This window comes from Saimiri boliviensis, chromosome X (genome assembly GCF_048565385.1).
Source record: "Saimiri boliviensis isolate mSaiBol1 chromosome X, mSaiBol1.pri, whole genome shotgun sequence".
In the NCBI taxonomy this organism is placed as follows: domain Eukaryota; kingdom Metazoa; phylum Chordata; class Mammalia; order Primates; family Cebidae; genus Saimiri; species Saimiri boliviensis.
In genome coordinates, this window is record NC_133470.1 from 83808271 (window position 1) to 83826022 (window position 17752).

At 39.8% G+C, this 17752-nt stretch overlaps 2 protein-coding genes across 3 annotated transcripts in view; both read left to right on the forward strand.

Moving 5' to 3' along the window:
* Nucleotides 1-5407, forward strand: part of F8 (coagulation factor VIII) — a 191145-nt gene extending 185738 nt beyond the window's left edge. For both annotated transcript variants that reach the window (XM_003943925.4, XM_074391879.1), the window contains one exon: nt 3455-5407. In XM_003943925.4, coding sequence (XP_003943974.1) covers nt 3455-3610 — 156 coding nt within the window. In that variant the 3' untranslated portion in view covers nt 3611-5407. The remainder of the gene's footprint in view (nt 1-3454) is intronic.
* A 5206-nt stretch (nt 5408-10613) lies between these two features.
* SMIM9 (small integral membrane protein 9) lies at nt 10614-16624 on the forward strand. Its single transcript, XM_003943924.2, has 3 exons — nt 10614-10755; nt 11686-11815; nt 16597-16624. The coding sequence occupies exons 1-3, from the start codon at nt 10614-10616 to the stop codon at nt 16622-16624; spliced, it is 300 nt and encodes a 99-aa protein (XP_003943973.1).
* The last annotated feature ends 1128 nt before the right edge of the window (nt 16625-17752 follow it).

The following is a 17752-nucleotide window of genomic DNA, read 5'->3' on the forward strand; positions in this document are numbered from 1 at the left end:
CATATGTCAAAGAAGAAATCATAAATTAGAAAATATTTTAAACTGAATGATAACAAGGCATGACATATTAAAATGTGGGAATCAGCTAAAGCAATACTGAGAAGGAAATGTATAGCCTTAAAAACAAATGTTGGAAAAGAAGAAAGGCTAAAAATTAATGAGCTAAGGTATGTCTCAAGAAGCTAGTGGAATAGCAAAATAAACTAAAAGGAAGTAGAAGCAAGAAATAAGAAAAATCTGAAGTAAAAAAGAAAGATACAATACAGGGAATAAACAAAATCAAAACTTGTTTCCTTGAAAATTGACAAACTTCTGTCAAGAGCAATCAAAATGAAAAAAAGGCACAAATCATATCAGAAACTTTTAAAAAATGGACATCAATAAAGATCCCGCAAAAATTTCTGCCAATATAAAAAATGACAATGCTTATTAATCTTATGACAATAAGTTTGGAAAATTAGGTAAAATTGATTGATCCCTGGTAAATATAACAAGAAGGAATAGAAACCTTGAAACTCCTAAAACCTTTGAGAAACTGAATTTATATTCAAAAATCTTCCCACACACACAAAAAATCCAGATCCAAATGGCTACAGTAACCATATTCTACAATTTTTCAAGGGAGAAATAATATCAACCTTACAAAAATTCTTCCAGAAAGTGGAAAAAGATGGTATGTTATTCAGTTCTCTTATGATTATAGCATAACCTTGACAACCAAACCAAACAAGAACAATATTAGAAAGGAATACAATAGGCCCGTTCTATTCATAAACATAAATCACAAAAGAACTATTAACAATATGGATCCAAGTTGGATTTATGCTAAGAATGCAAGGTTGGCTTATACATTAGAAAACTGATATAATTTATCACAGTAACAGACTGAAGGATTATGCATATTGAATGTCCTAAGCAGTGCAATAAGATGAGAAAAAGAAAATATGTAAGGATTGAAAATGATGAAACAAATTCATTGTATGTGGAAGATATGATGGCATAGATAGAAAATCTAAAGGAATTTATATATAAATTATTAGAATTTAAAAATTTTTGCAAGCTTGCTGAAAGCAAAATATACCAAAATTCATTGTATTTCTATATACCAGAAGCAGATGGAAAATAGTTTTAAATAACATTTTAAAATTCCAAGCACTGAGTTGCACATTCCTGTCAGATAATGGCAGCTGCCTAAATCTCTCCACGCAGTCTTCAAAATCCATACACACACACACACACACACACACACACGCACACACACACGCACACAATTTAAAATTATGACTAAAACCACCCATATCCCATCTACAGAATAACCAGAAGACAAAAAGTACTATAAGTTTATATTTATGAGTAGAAAATAAACATACAAATCTAGCCGACCTTGCTCCAGAGAGAAACCCTGTCTCAAAAAAAAGGAAAGAAAGAAGAAAGCAAATGTTGGAAATTAATTGTCCTATAAAAACAAAAGTGAATCACGAAATCACAAGACCCACAAACCTCTTCGGTCCCATCTATTAAGTAAATTGCACTTCCGTTTATCAACAGTAGAGGGTACTCCTGGCTAAGAGTACCTAGTCAGCCATCCAGCCCTCCTGTGTGCCTACATAAATCACCTCTTATTGGCTGAAACAAGAAAATGTAAGGAATTTCTAAGTGAACAGAAAATAGCATATGAGGCAGATGATATTAATGTTCTTGAATTTTTATTCCCTCTTTCCTTGAAAACCTCATCAACTTTAGGCATGGCCGTGTGACCCATTTTAATCAATAGAATGTGATTGCACATGACATATACCACTTCCAAACAGAAGCTTTAAATGTGATTTTCTGTTTGACTCACTCTCTTGTGCCTCTGCTCCAGGCTCCAGACTTTGAGCCTCTAGAACTAGGAGAGAATAAGTTTCTTTTGTTTTAAATGCACTAAGTGTGTGGTGAATTTGTTACAGTAGCCTTAAGAATCTAATACTGACACAAAGAATGTTAGAGTTGAATTAGAAGTGTCAGTGAGAACTTGGGAATTTTTTTTTAAGTATATTCTTAGCACTGTTCACACTGCAGTAATAATGAGCCCATGTCATGGCCAAATCTTGGTCTCTAACTACCATTTCCCAGTAAAAAGAATCTGAGCTCTTTGGAGAAATGACTTTTCCCAAAGCTGGAGCAAGGAAACTGCCAATGGGGTCATGTAAAAAGGACACAGAAACTGGCCTGAAGGGCTTCCTGTTGGCCAGATTTGAGACCATTTGAGCATCCAAAGAAATAATGAGGGTAATGGATCATAATACATATAAAGAATACAGAAGTTCATAATAGTTTTTAAAAAGTAAAAGGAGAGGGGAAGCTTTTCTTCACAGAAGAATTTCAGCTGATAAATGTAGAAGAAATGACAAAATTGGAAAATCACTTTTCAACCATCAATATACTATTAAATACTTGTAAGGAACTTTGATGCTGATATCATTGGATAAAAGCTTGTTGCGAAACAGAATGTTTGCATGGTCTGAAAGTCTCACCCCACAGATTGTTAGGAAAGGGAAAAGGTTACCTTTGTAAATACGGAGATTAGGTAGATATCTTAACCAAGTGATCAAACTTAGCATCATCAATAATGGGACAATCTGGCATTGCATGCCCCCTGATTTAATGCAGTAAGGATTAAGTCTAACAAGAAATGTACAAAACCTCCAAATACACCATAAACATTTGTAAAATAATCTCAGAACAGGTACCTTAATGCTTCTCAAAAGTTTTATCAGACACAGAACTTTATTTCTATCGATGTGTATGGTATATTTGCCGTGCTATATACATTATACTGTATATTCTAGTTGCCTTGAATGACACGTTTTGAACATTCAGTTCTTCATTTTTCCAAACATCCACCCAGTTATAGGTGGCCTTTGCTCCAAAGTCCTGGAGTAGCCAGATGCCTTGAGTCTTCCTTCTGCACCCCGTCCTGCCAAGGTTGCCCAGCCGCACTAAATTACATGCATTACTGTGTTGCATTCGTTGTCATTCTAAAGTTGTCACCAACACGTGTGAAACCAGCTTATCTTACTAATAATGATAGCTAGCATTTTCTGAGCTCTATGTACTCTTCTTGCCACCGCAAATGCATTGACCAGAGAGTCTGTTGGCCAAAGTCTGACTCTTACCTCCAGGTAGTCCAACATAGGTGCTGCGTGTGACTCAGGGCAAAGCACTTAATGTCACCGAAGTTTGGGAAGTGGGTGAGAACATTCTAGATATGAGGCCTAGTTAGAGCAAAGGCCTCCAAAGTATGGTGCTCTTAATTCTAGATGTCCCAGATCCGTGGGACAGAGTCATCTAGTCCTCTCCCAGGATTTAATCCTGGACTCCTGGAAACAAGTAGAAGTGAGAAAAACGTCTGTGCTTTGCAGTGACCATTGTCCTGTCAGACGACCAATAAATGCTATCTTTCCTCTTTCAGATTTTTCAGGGAAATCAAGACTCCTTCACACCTGTGGTGAACTCTCTAGACCCACCATTACTGACACGATACCTTCGAATTCACCCCCAGAGTTGGGTGCACCAGATTGCCCTGAGGATAGAGGTTCTGGGCTGCGAGGCACAGGAGCTCTACTGAGGGTGGCCTCCCTGGCTTGCCTTCTACCTTTCTGCTGATCTTTGGGTTACTTCCTGCCCTCACATTGTCCCTGGAGCCATTATTTTGCTATGTATTTAAACTATACAGTCCTAGCAGACACTGCCTTGAAGCCTCTCGAATTAACTATCATTAATCCTGCATTTCCTTGATGGGGGTGGGGAGGGTGCATCCAATTTAACTTAACTCTTACCTGTTTTCTGCAGCTGCTCCCAGATTGGTCCTTCCTTCCAATATAACTAGCCAAAAAGAAGTGGAGAAACTTGCATGGAAAGCATTCTTCCTCGACAAGTTTGGTTTCTCATACTCACCACTTGCTCTGTTGTAGAAAAACTATATGATAAAAGTTGGAAGAAGATATTCATTATGTAAGCATTTCAGATTAAGCTTCATACATTTCAAATAAAACTCTCAGTTGTTTATTTTCCTAGTCAAGCGTGGAACAAAACATGTTTCAGGATAAGATCAATATGGTCTGGAAGTCAAAAGGCAAATCATTTGGACAATCTGGAAAATGGAGTTAATACAACTACTGCATTAAAGTCTGTTTTTGCTTCCTTACACATAGAATTATGTTATTTAGTCAGCTTAAGGCATTATGAAGGGCACATTACTATCTCCAAAACCAGCATTCTTAAACTGAGAATCATTGATGGGGTTCAAGAATCCCTAAGTCCCCTGAAATTATATAAGACATTCTGTATAAATGCAAATATGCATTTTTTCTGATGACTGTCCATAGATTTAATCTCAGAAGATGTAAAGCCATTTGGTCTTAATTCTGACCATTAAAAAATAGGTCAGGAAGATGGAATTGTTGAAAGCTTTGCAATGAAATAACAATGTCTTCCTGAAATTTGTGATGGCCAACAAAGAAAATGATGATGATAATAGGCTTCTAAAAAACATATATTTAATATTTATGTGGGAATTGAGGAAAATACATGGTTGTCTGGGATAGGGGATACAAACTTTGTAATTCTAATAATGCACTCAGTTTACTCTCTCCCTCTCCTAATTTCCTGATGAAAACACAACAAAAATGTAACAGGGTACATTTTATACCATGATTGAAAACTAGAGTGCCACTTACATAGTTGAAATATCAAGGAGGTCAGAAGAAAATCGAACTGCTGAAAACAGAAAAAACAGTCCAGTCTGCCCTATCACCACACGATAGGATCCCCCATCTTGCTCTACACCCCCATAAGATTGTGAATGGTTTACTGCTCCTTCCATCCACCTGACCCCTTCACTATGACCATGCAACATCTCCTGATAGTAAAGTTATAGAGCAGCCGGAGGAAGCATCTGAAGATTGCAACCCAGGGCAATTTGGAAACAGGAGATCCTAGTATGAACGAAAAATGGATCCCAATCTGAGAAAAGGCAAAAGAATGGCTGCTTTTTTCTATGCTGGAGTATTTTCTAATAATCCTACTTGACCCTGGTCTGACATAGCTGTCACAGTATAGTCACCATCCACAAATGATGAAGGCACAAATGGTTTATAGCTCTGTAAAGTTCTCAAAGGTTAGAGGTTAACTTACAGAAATGAATAAGTTGTTTTGTTTTATAGCCTGGTAGAGGAGTTAACCCCAAAAGTGATATTGTTTTATTTCCTGTTAAAGATGAACCACTCTTACGTTTAATTTGATAATCCTGTTTTGGCCTTCTCTTCCCATTGACTATATACATCTCTATTTCTCAAATTCTCTTTTTATCTTTTATCTTCCTGCTGGTTTCTTCAGTAATGAGTTAAATAAAACATTTATACATACAAACAAATGCTTTTGAGAATTGTGTTTTTACACTGGAAACAACAATGTGAGCACTGATATTGTTAAAACAAATAGGGGCACTGAATAGCAAGATGGACACTCTAGAACACCAAATTAGTGAGTGAGAAAACCAGATTATGTTGAACTCTGAGTAAAAACAATATATAATTCATGAGAGGCTGAATACAATAAATCAGAAATGGAGCCTCAATCTAGGAGAACAGCTGGTATACAGAGAAAGAGACTGAGAGAGAAATGGGAATTTCTGTTCAATGGGCATAAACTTTCAGTTACACTTCTGGGCACGGTGGCTCACGCCTGTAATCCCAGCACTTTGGGAGGCCAAGACAGGCGGATCACCTGAGGTAAGGAGTTTGAGATCAGCCTGGCCAATATAGTGAAATCTTGTCTCTGCTAAAAATACAAAAAATAGCTGGGCATGGTGGCACATGCCTGTAGTCCCAGCTACTTGGGAAGCTGAGGCACAAGAATCGGTTGAACCCAGGAGGCGGATGGAGGTTGCGGTAAGCCGAGATCATGCCACTGCACTCCATCAGCCTGGGCAACAGAGTGAGACTCCATCCCAAAAAAAAAAAACACCACCAGTTTCAGTTATACAAGATGAATTAAGTTCTACAGATCCAATGTACAGCATTGTGCCTATAGCTAAAGATACTGCACTGGGCACTTAAAAATTTGTTAAGAGAGTAGATACCATGTTGTGTTCTTTACTACAATTTTACTGCAATGCAAAAATGCATTGTATGCAAATAGAATAGCAAAGAATGTATGCAATGCCCATGAGCATAACATTCTAGTGGACCCACACCGCATTGGAGTTCAGTGAGACCCAAAGGGAGAAGAATGTTAACAAAGTCAGTGGGGAGGGGAAAATGAGCATGATGTAATAGGTGGTCCCATCAAACTTCCCTTACAAAACACAAGTTCAAAGATAAAATTATTAAGAATTTCAATACAGTGACATCAAAGCAAACAAAACATAGGGCCCCTCAGGGTGTGGGGCCCTGTACACCTGCATAGATCAAACTCCCAGTAAGTCAATTCTGAGTCCCAGGCAAGCTGGTACTTTTGGTCATCCTAGTAATAGTCATGTGAGCGCACCATCTTGGAAGTGGATCCTCCAGTATAGTCAAGCTCTCAGACGACTGCAGCCCCAGCAGATATGTGACTCCAATCTCATCAGAGACCCGGGCTAACCACTGAGCTAAGCCACTCCAAAATTCCTAACCTACAGATAATATAAAAATGTTTCCTTCACAGCTGCTAAGTTGGAGGTAATTTTTCAAGCAGCAAAAGGTAACTTATATAGCAGCCATATTCTTTTTACAATGGAATAGTCAGACAGGCACACAATGCTCATCTGCAGCTTATTGACATTGTCACTATTTTGTGGGATTACCTTGTTGGCACAGGACAGTGACCACGTTTGCAGTCCTCCAGCTCCTGCTGGAACTTTTAGGTTCTCCAAATCCCAGAAAAGGTGTGTGTTTAGCTCTTTGAGGAAGCACGTGACCTTCTCATGCACATTATGCCAGCATCAAAGTTAGAAGCTTGGAGATGATATGAGACCATCTCATGGGCTCTTCTCCCTTCAGGCTTCCACGTATGAGGGTTTGGAGGAATTTGGCTCAAGGGCCAGGGCCAGTTTTTTTCAGTGTTTTGGGTCACAACCTGGATACCTTTATCAGCACCTGGGAGTGTTCAAGGTCCCAATTTTCATTCAGGCCTGCTGGGAAAAACTCTGCTGGCTGAGTCACAGAATTGTCAAGCCACTCCATGATTTTCTATCGTTGACACATCAAGAAACTGGGAGAGATTGGATGACTCTACAGAACCGTTCATTTTGTATATTTTCTGTTGGCTCTGTTTTCTGATAGAACCCTAATTTTTTTTCTAAGGGGAGGATAGCAGGGGGTGGGGGGGATTGGGACGGGATAACACTAGGAGAAATACCTAATGTAGATGACGGGGGAATGGATGCAGCAAAGCACCATGGGATGTGTATCACTATGTAACAATTGTGCACAATCTGCACAGGTACCCCAGAACTTACAGTAAAATTTTTTTTTAAATTTATATTTTATTTTTTGTATAGACAGGATCCTGCTATGCTGCCCTAGACTTGATTTGCATTTTTTTAACTTTAAGTTCTGGGATACATGGGCAGAGCATGCAATTCTGTCACATAGGTATACATGTGCCATGGTGGTTTGCTGCACCCATCAACCCATCATCTAGGTTTTAAGCCCCGCATGCATTAGGTTTTTGTCCTAATGCTCTCCCTCCCCTTGCCCCCCACCCCCTGACAGGCACCAGTGTTTGATGTTCCCCTCCCTGTGTCCATGTGTTCTCACTTGGATAACTATTTTTTTAAGACAGGGTTTTACTGTGTCACCCAGGCTGGAGTGCAGTGGCATGATTATAGCTCACTGCAGCCTCAATCTCCCAGGCTCAAGCAATGCTACTGCCTCAGCCTCCTGAGTAGCTGGGACTACAGGCATGCACCACCACACCCAGCTAATTTTTAATTTTTTTGTAGAGACAGGGTCTTACTATGTTGCTCAGGCTGGTCTCAAGCTCCTGAGTTCAAGCTATGCTCCTGCCTCGGCCTCCCAAAGTGCTGGGATGGCAGCCATTGTGCCCAGCCAGAACTATTTATTTTAAATTAGTTTGTAAGAGTTATTTGTACGTTAACACTCTTAATTGAATGTTTGTTGTATATGCTGTGAAATTACTTAATTTGTCATGAATCTTTTATCTTTTTTAAACAATGTTTTGCTATATGAAAGCTTTACTTTTTATGTTATGAATTTATCAGCATTTTCATTTATGGCTCTGGGTATTATGACCTGCTTAAAGTAGCTTTTTCTGCACCAAGGTCATACAAATATCCATTCATGGATTTTCTATCATAAAAGTGTGATAGAAAATCTCATATTTTATATATGATTTTATTTTGTTTTCTCCTTGATCCATCTAGAATTTATATTTTGCATAGCATGGCAAAGGGCTCACATCCAACATCATATTAAATCATCTCTTTTTCCCCACTGATATAAAATGCCACATTTACCATCTATTAAAGTTCCATATATATGTTATTATAAGGTATAGTTAGATACTATGTAGTGAATAAAATATCTTAGAATTATTCAAGCCTAAGAGGATATACCTACTGTAAGGTTGGGTTTTGGTATCAATTTTTGGTATCAATCTATGTTTATACATAGACAGAAAATTATGTCTGTGTGCTTAGCTGTCAAATAAGGAGATTAGGGGAGGGTTAAATGGAATCAATGATGTCATAAGGAGTGGTAGAATTCTAATTCAGAGACGTAAGGAGAAGACTGACCAGCTTCTTCTGAAGACTTCTGCCCTCTAAAGACTAAGGCCTAATTCCATTGGTTTATTTGAATTCCTTGGTGCTAAGTCCATTTTCAGGTAAGTGGTTTTCCACTAGACATGAGTCTCTTCAAGCCCTATCAAACAGTAGGTAAGTGTATCAGTTATAAATGTCTTAAGTAATAGAAGCCCAAATTATAATGACTCAAATAAGAGTATATTTTTCTCATATCATGTAGTTCAGAGGTAAGCAGACACAGGTGTTAGTGTCTTGAAATTGTCAGAGCAACTTCAAGCAACATGTCTTAAACAATATTCAAAGCAGCATGAAGGGAAAATGGTAGCACCATCTCTTTCATCAAGACAGCAGAAAGCCTTCCCAAAATCTACCCATCAGATTTCCCTTATGTTTCATTATCCAGAGCTATGTTACATAGCCATACCTAACTTCAAGGATGGGTAAGAAAGGGAGGATTCAGCTTTTTCAGCTTATCTACTTGGGTGTACTAAGTGAAAAACAGGTGGGAACAATATCTGCCAAAAGTCGCCATTCATTCAAAAAATATTTATTGAGTACCTGGATACCCTATGTGCTAGGTACTGTTTAGCAGTGAACAAAACAGACAAAAATCCCTGCACTCATAGAGCTTACGTTATACCCAGGAGATACATATAATAAAACAACGTAAAATATATTCTACTAGGCTCTGATAAGGTTTTGGAGAAAAATCAAGCAGGCAAGACAATTAGGAAGTTCCTAGGAGGGTTGGTACAATTTTAACAATGGGATCTAAGGAAAATCCTCATTGAGAAGGTGATATTTGAGTGCCTGAAGGAGGTGAGGGATTAAATTCTGGGAATACCCGACGGAAAAGCAATCCCTGGAAAGGGAAAAGGAAGCAAAAAAAGCCCCAAGGTAGGAACATGCCTAGCTTGTTCAAGATAAAATGAGGCTAAGTTGGAGACTAGCAGGATGTGCAGCCAGAAGTAACTAGGACATAATCTGACCTTCAACTTACCAAGATCTCTATGGCCACTCACTGGAGAAGAGGCTTAAGGGAGGCAAGGATGGAAGCAGAAAGACAGAAATGATGGTGGGTAGCAGTGGAGGTGGTGTGAAGTGGCAGGATTCTGGATACATTTTGTAAGTAAGGATGACTAGACTTTTCTGATGGATAAAGCATATGAGAGAAAAAGAAGAGTCATTACTATATGTATAAATTTAAACAAGTATTTACTTCTTAAAGCAATATAAAAGTTTGTTACGTGAATATATAAAATACATTACAGAGTTAAAAATATATAGACATATAGAAATTTATTATATTTGGTCTCTAAAGTAGTCAAATTCATAGAAACGAAAAGTAGATTGGTGGTTACCAGGGGCTGGAGGGGAGGGGGAAATTGAGGAGCTGTTTAGAGTTTCAGTTTTGCCAGATGACAACATTCTAGGTTGCACAACAATGTGAATATATGGTTTTTTGGCCCGACCAGGTGAAAGAGTTTCTACTGATTGGGTTGGAGAAGATTGAAAAGGGATCAGGTATAGGAGGGAATGTCAGGCATCTGACCTGATAGAGCACAGTAAGGTTTGGTTTTGTTTTCTTGGAGGGGATACATTTTGCTTTGGAAACTAGCCATGTTCAGGAGTCCCCTGTGTAAGTCATTCAACTATCCTTACGTTCGTGATGGGGAGAAGGTTTTCGGAATATGAACTAAACCATCATTGTCTAACTTTTCAGACAAAGTTTCTGTGGAAAGAGCTACGGAAAAAGAAATCTCTCCTTGGCAAAGTGAGCTAGAATAACCAGCTCTTCAGCTGCAGCTGAAGGCGGGAGTCCATGGAACCCCAGAAGCTGCTGATAATTGGATTTCTGCTGTGCTCTCTAACTTGCCTCTTGTTGGAGAGAGTAGCTTCTTCTCCTTCACCTTTGTCTGCCTTGGGAATACAAGAAAAAGCAGGAGCGAAACCACGCTCAGGGGGTGTGTTTGCTGTTAGGATGAATGTTCCTTTCTTCATAGGACGTGAGGTTTATGTTGCAGGTCAGGAATAATGGATTTCATGTTTAAAAAGAATATTCATAGAAAAACAAACTATTCTGGTTTGGTTAAATTTATTTCAACAAGCATTAACTTACCTACTATATACCAAGCCTTTCTGAACTACATGGATTAGAAGTTGAACAGCCTCTGTTATGAAGGCAGGCAAAGCCATAGATGCCAATCTTCCATGGAATATGATCAATGCTCCCAGGGAACAAGGGGATAATTTAAATTGTTTTGGGGGAGGGGTCAGGAAAGAGTTGACAAAGGAGGTGAAATTGAAAATAAACCGATGGTCCACTGATCCACAATCTAGGTTCCAACATGCACACACTTTCATTTTTCCCTTAGGGTTTCCTTCCTCCCCAACTTGCTAATGAAAAGACCCAACACCCCCAGCGTCACATTGATCAGCACACTCCCCCCAGAGGTCCTTCTTCCAGTTTCCCTGGCCCCTTCTTTCTCTTCCTGGGATGCTGCCTCCCCTCAGCCTCCTGCACGACTCCCAGATGTACTCTAGGCAACAGCCTAGACTTGTTATCAATAAAGACTTCTTATCAATTCATGCTTCTCTTTCAAAAAGTACCCAATATACTCAAAACAACCCTTAAGATTCTGAAACAACAATTATTGTTCCTATTTGACTTACAATGAGGCAAAAATTGTATCCAACTCAGGATACTTTAAAAACAAAACGTATGCCCTTTGAGCATCTTAGAGGCAGCACAGCAAAAGAGTTTAGAATATGGGCTCTGGGCAACTATAAGAACACGATATCTGGGACAACTATTTGAACTCGAGTTTGGATTCAACCCCAACCCTATTATTTACTCGACCTCTCCTCAATGAATGTCTATGCTCCTTCTGCAGGTAATCACAGATCCTGGCTGAACAATTTCAGGGATTACTTATGGGATGTTATCAAGAATGCCTTACCTCCAGCAGCCATTGTTGCTTTCTTTCTCACCTCAGCACTAACGGGGATCCTCTGCTGCTTCACGTAAGTTTCTGTGGGAAGAAGAGAGGGGAGAAGAGAGGGAACATGAAGGGAGCGGGAACAGAAACCCTCAGGTTGCTCACCAGCCTGCATATCTATAATTAAGGGAAAGCTTTGAGAAATTCAATTCTGGGAGGAAAACCCCCTTTTAAAATGTCTTCTTGCCCCATTTGTTACCAATGACTGACAGGTCACATTTAATGACCAGTATTTACAACTGGTCATTTCTTTTGTTAACTCCTAATTTTTCTTCCCTGTGGCTCAAGAACTACACACAAAAATATATATAATTAGCTGTGCTCTCAATTTCCTGAAAATTTACCGTAGTATTTATCTACATAAATCATATGAAGCCAAAGAGAATCCTGAGGAAAACAAAATAGTTTAACTAAATTTTCTTAATTTAAATTGTCAGTATTTACCAACAAATAACTACTTTCTTGTCTCTGTGCTGGTTGCTAGAAAGACAGAGAAAGAAGACAATTAAAAATTACAAATTGGTAGGTCAGTGCTAGGGTGGGAAAGAGAGTCCAAGTGGGAGACCTGTGAAAGTGATCAACAAAGGTATTAAAAGAGATGATATCAGGAAACAGTTGACCAGTTTGCAAGAGGAACTAAAAGAGAATAAAGAATAGAAATGGGAGCTCCTGCAAGGTTCAGAAATCTAATCAAAGTGGCTGGGTAAAGATCAGATTAAGGTTGCAGTATCACCTATGGCTCCTGTAACCTCAAAATGATCACAGGACCAAGAACTGTGTCTAGGAAGCAACCCTGGATGTGGCTACTGGCACATGGAACTGACTGGAGGCAAATAGAAGTAGCCAAGCTTTTGAGAGAAGCGTATTGCCAGAGAAACCATAAGCCAGAACTAAATGAGCCATTAGTTGTAGACAATAGTTAGGCCTCCAACCTTCCATGAAAAAGAAGGACACCAGCTCTGAGGGTCCCAACATTTGCTTCAGATGCAGCCATAAAGAATAATGGATCCAAAGAATCTCCCAGAGAGTGGACAGTGGGCCACAGAGCTACCCTTCAAAATCAGGATTTGGGCCTAATCGACACTGCTGTGTGTCTCTCATTCGTCCTCTTTCCAATGGGAATGTTTCCTGTTTCATCACTGTTCTGGGGTGTGGAGATCATGAGTGGATAGGTCATTTTAGTTCATAGGTCACTTAACCAACCAGAGCCACCCCCAGACTTGAGAGAACTAAGCATCACCCAGATACTCCAGACTTTGAGCTGGACACTGCGATGAATGGGATTTAGCCCTGAGGAAAGGGTTTGCCACAAGTCAGGTGTTCTGAAAGTAGACAGGGAGACAGGAATTTGGCATTCAGAGTACTATTAATGATCAACGCCCATGAAAAATAGGGGGTGGAAGGGAGAAATAAAACTGCCTTGCAGGCCCAACAAAGTCTCAGTCGGCCCCATCAGAGCTGTCCCACATTGGCCTGAAATGGCTCAACCTCTCTAACCCCACCTCAATCATTCACTAGATGCGGGCTGCCCCAGAAACTACGTGGAAGCTCTCTGCAGCTGAGGCAGACTCTGAATGAACTAACAGGTAGAGGCTCTCTGCTGACAACACTCTCAGCAGCTAGAGAAACAGGGCCTTTCTCAAGGGGAAATCTGGGTGAAATATTTCCACATGCATGACAGGGTGGCTCTGTTCTGTATGTGAAAGGAAAAGTGAAACATAGTGGGTGATCAGAAAGACAGAGACTGTAGGGCCGGGTGCAGTGGCTCAAGCCTGTAATCCCAGCACTTTGGGAGGCCGAGGCGGGTGGATCACGAGGTCAGGAGATCGAGACCATCCTGGTCAACGTGGTGAAACCCCGTCTCTACTAAAAATACGAAAAATCAGCTGGGCATGGTGGCGCGTGCCTGTAATCCCAGCTACTCAGGAGGCTGAGGCAGGAGAATTGCCTGAACCCAGGAGGCGGAGGTTGCGGTGAGCCGAGATCGCGCCACTGCACTCCAGCCTGGGTAACAAGAGCGAAACTCCGTCTCAAAAAAAAAAAAAAAAAGAAAGACAGAGACTGTAACCGAGATTGGCTATATGTTCACCAATCCTGTTCCTTCTTCTCAAGCACAGAGTAACATTATATTCCCAACCTTCTTTTCAACTAGGCTGCGACCACAGTACTGAGACAAAAGTAATGTGTGACATTTCCAGGCCTAGCCAAAAAATGTCTTGCCCAAATGTCCATGCTGCCTCTCTCTTGCACATATGCATGGCTTCAACTGAAGGACTCTTAAGAAGGTGAAGCCACACGATGGAAGGAGCTGGGATCTCCTCGTGGAGGAGATTTTAACCTACATCAGAATGAAGCATGAGTGAAGGATCAATTTTATTTTGTGCTACTAAGATCTCAGGATTGTTTGTTATAGCAGGTGAATATTACCCTGACTAGTATACCTACCAACCAACCAAGGAAGCTGGAACTCAAATCAAGATATGTCTGGTTCCACATCTTTGAAGTCATTGTTACTCAAACTGTGGTCAGCAGGTCAGCTACATCAAAAGCATCTGATGGCCGGGTGCAGTGGCTCATGCCTGTAATCCCAGCACTTTGGGAGTCCAAGGTGGGCGGATCATGAGGTCAGGAGATGGAGACCATCCTGGCCATGGTGAAACCCCACCTCTACTAAAATACAAAAGATTAGCTGGGCGTGGTGGCACGCGCCTGTGGTCCCAGCTACTCATGAGGCTGAAGCAGGGGAATCACTTGAACCTGGGAGACAGAGGTTGCAGTGAGCCAAGATCATGCCACTGCACTCTAGCCTGGTGACAGAGCAAGGTTCCATCTCAAAAAAAAATAAAAATCTGACATATTGGTTAGCCATGCACATTCAGAGGGACTTCTGTGAAGAGAGAGCAAGTAACATGCCAAGAAAAATAATTCCTTCTTCTTTGAAGTACATGGCTTAACCTGAAGAGAAAAACCAATAAGCCCTTGCTGGGAACAAGCAAGCTAACTAGTGAAAGAAACATTTCTGGACCCAATTGGGCACGAAGTAGAAGCCTAACAGATAAATTTGAATGAATACACATACAGGCAAGCCACATTTTCAAGACAAGAAGGTAAAGTCTGAAACTTCTTCATGCTCAGACGTACAGCTGCTGCTCTCAATGGGCTGGAAAGAAGTAAAGGCTACAAGAATTCACACATACCACAGTGTAATGAAGATAGTTTGTTAGTCTCAAGTATAGCCCTGGTGTCTTGTGCAAATCTCCTGTAAATAACTGGTCCAATGAGAGTGTATCTCATTCAATGGGAACCAGCACCAGATCTATACAGAGTTGTTGTATGGAAAAGGCAATAAACATATAAGCAAGAAATGGCAGATGAGGAATGCTCACTAGAAAAATAAGTTAGAGCAGAGAAAAACCGTGTAACATATCACCTCATTTCGGTGATAGTTTTACTTTTTGTCTTTTATTGTTTTTCTTGGGATTTTCCATCTAATTTTTATCTTTTTTTTTTTTTTTTTTGGTATATCTTATCTGCCCTGTTGAAATGGTGGATGCAGGAGGCATCTACTATGTAACATACCTCTAACATGTTGCCATAAATTCAAAACATTTGATAAAAAATCACATCTATAAAATACTAGCTAAGGTCGCGCATGGTGGCACATGCCTGTGATCTCAGCAGCTTGAAAGGCTGAGGTGAGAGGATTGCTTAAGGCCAGGAGTTTGAGACCAGCCTGGGCAACATAGCGAGACCTCGTCTCTACAATAATGATAATAATAATATAATAAAAGATATATATATATATGCAGAAATACAACAGGGAAGATAAGATATACCAAAACAAAAGAAGGACACATCAAGTACCAGGAAAAACTGGGACTTGGTAATGGGTACATAGTAGACTCTCAGTAATACTTGCTGATTTTTAATTAAGACATTTCACAGTGAGGATTGCAAACAGCCTCTCTGTGCATCATTCTTCCTCCTCCATACTCACCTGTATATATCATTAGCTGCAGCTGTAATGAAGGCTTAAGCTAGCTGCTTATTACCTGAGGCACATGGAAGCTTAGCTAAGCTGCCAGCATTCCAGAAGCAGAGGTGGCAATCATGAGGACTGACGGGCTCTAACAAGTCCACAAAAATATGTATACAAGGAATTTTTACTATGGTTTACAATAGTGAAAAAACGAAAACTTCAATGTCCATCAGTCTGGGGCTGGCTAAAGAAAGCACTGCACATTCATACAATGAGTACTAAGGATAATTACACAGAAACATATTCATGAAATATCATTGAGTAGAAAAAGCATATTATAACAGAAGATATAGTGTCTAATTTCTTATTAAAAACTAATTGTATGGGGGCAAGCCTCTAAGAACCTAACCGAAGTATTAGACACTGGTTATCGCCCTGTGGTAGTGAATAGGTTGTTTTATTATTACTGGTGGTGGTGGTGGTGGTGGTAACTGTTCTTTCTCATCTAATTGTACTTTCTGATCTTTCTACAACAAACTGTATTGTTTGATCAGTTAATTTTTTAAAAGCTACTTTAAAAACAAAAGAAGAAAAACTACCTGACCATACTTCTAGCACTACCTCCAAGCCCCACTGTACTGGAAACACATACTTGTTACGCTTTTTCCGAATCATCTAAGTATTTTGTTTGTATGGAATCATTTGGTTCATATTCAGAGAAAAAGTGGTCTAAAATCCAATCTTTAAAAAGGTGACACAACTACATAGTAACTCTGTGCAGACCAGGAGAGTATATAACATTGACCATTTTTATCTTCCTTTCCCAGCATTCTTGTAGTTGACCCGGTCCAGTGAAGAACTAGAAGATTCTATAGGGCAAGTGTGGTCTCTCCTGTTGGACTCCAAAAGAGTGGGGCATTTGCTGTCTGCTTCAAATGAGGAAATATCTTCAGTTAAAATTAAATTGTCTTCCAACTTAAATTATCTTTGCCTTCATTTTCTCCTTCAAAAGTTGCAATTTAAAAATGCGAATAGCCTTATTACTATTTTGGTTATAAAAGTAATATATATTCATTGCAAAAAAAAATTGAGAATTACAGAGAGAAGAAGAGTACCCATAATTCTAGTACCTACAACTAACCACCGTTAATATCCTGATGTACCTCCCTTCAGTTTTTTTTCTATGTATGTATTACCAGTTTTCCAAAGTCTGTTCCGTGAACCAATACTTCTGTTTTAATAAAAGTCATGAGACAGTGAGGGCTCTATGGTCAGTTATGTTTGGGAAATGCTGGATTAAACAAATTTAATTGTGTATTTCTTTGCTCCAGGACTTCTAGGAACTTTAAACAGGCTAATATTAATCTCCACAAGAGAGTGTAATATATAGTATTTCCCAAGCTAATTTAAACATGAGATTTTTTAAAATGTAGTCGATATGACAAGAGTCATTTAACCACCTCCCCATATAATAATTATTTAAGATGTTTCTATTTATTCAGTATTATAAATGTAATACAGGTAATATTATTAAAAATTATTGGCCACGTGCAGTGGCTCATGCCTTTAATCCCAGCACTTCAGGAGGTCAAGGCAGGTGGATCACCTGAGGTCCGGAGTTTGAGACCAGCCTGGCCAACATGGTGAAACCTTGTCTTGACTAAAATGCAAAAATTAGCCGGCCGTGGTGCTGTGCCCCTGTGATCCCAGCTACCCAGGAGGCTGAGGTGGGAGAATTGCTTGAACCCGGGAGGCAGAGGCTGTAGTGAGCCGAGATCGCACGACTGCACTCCAGCCTGGGTGGCAGAGCAAGAGCCTGGGAACTGCATTGGGCAAACCTGCCTCCCATTCTATTCCTAAATAAGATAGCTATAAAGATTTGGGGGAAAAAAAATGCTACATACCTCACAATTTGCCCACAAGGAAATTCCTTGTGAAACAAAGAGCAGGCAGAACTCAAAGTCATCCCTCTACTCACATGAT

Bases quoted from the DNA above. Each gene is read 5' to 3' on its own strand.
- SMIM9 (XM_003943924.2), top strand. From the start codon at position 10,614: ATGGAACCCCAGAAGCTGCTGATAATTGGATTTCTGCTGTGCTCTCTA. The intron at 10,756-11,685 runs GTGTGTTTGCTG...CTCCTTCTGCAG, and splicing joins AGCGAAACCACGCTCAGGGG to GTAATCACAGATCCTGGCTG. The intron at 11,816-16,596 runs GTAAGTTTCTGT...TTCCTTTCCCAG, and splicing joins GGGATCCTCTGCTGCTTCAC to CATTCTTGTAGTTGACCCGG.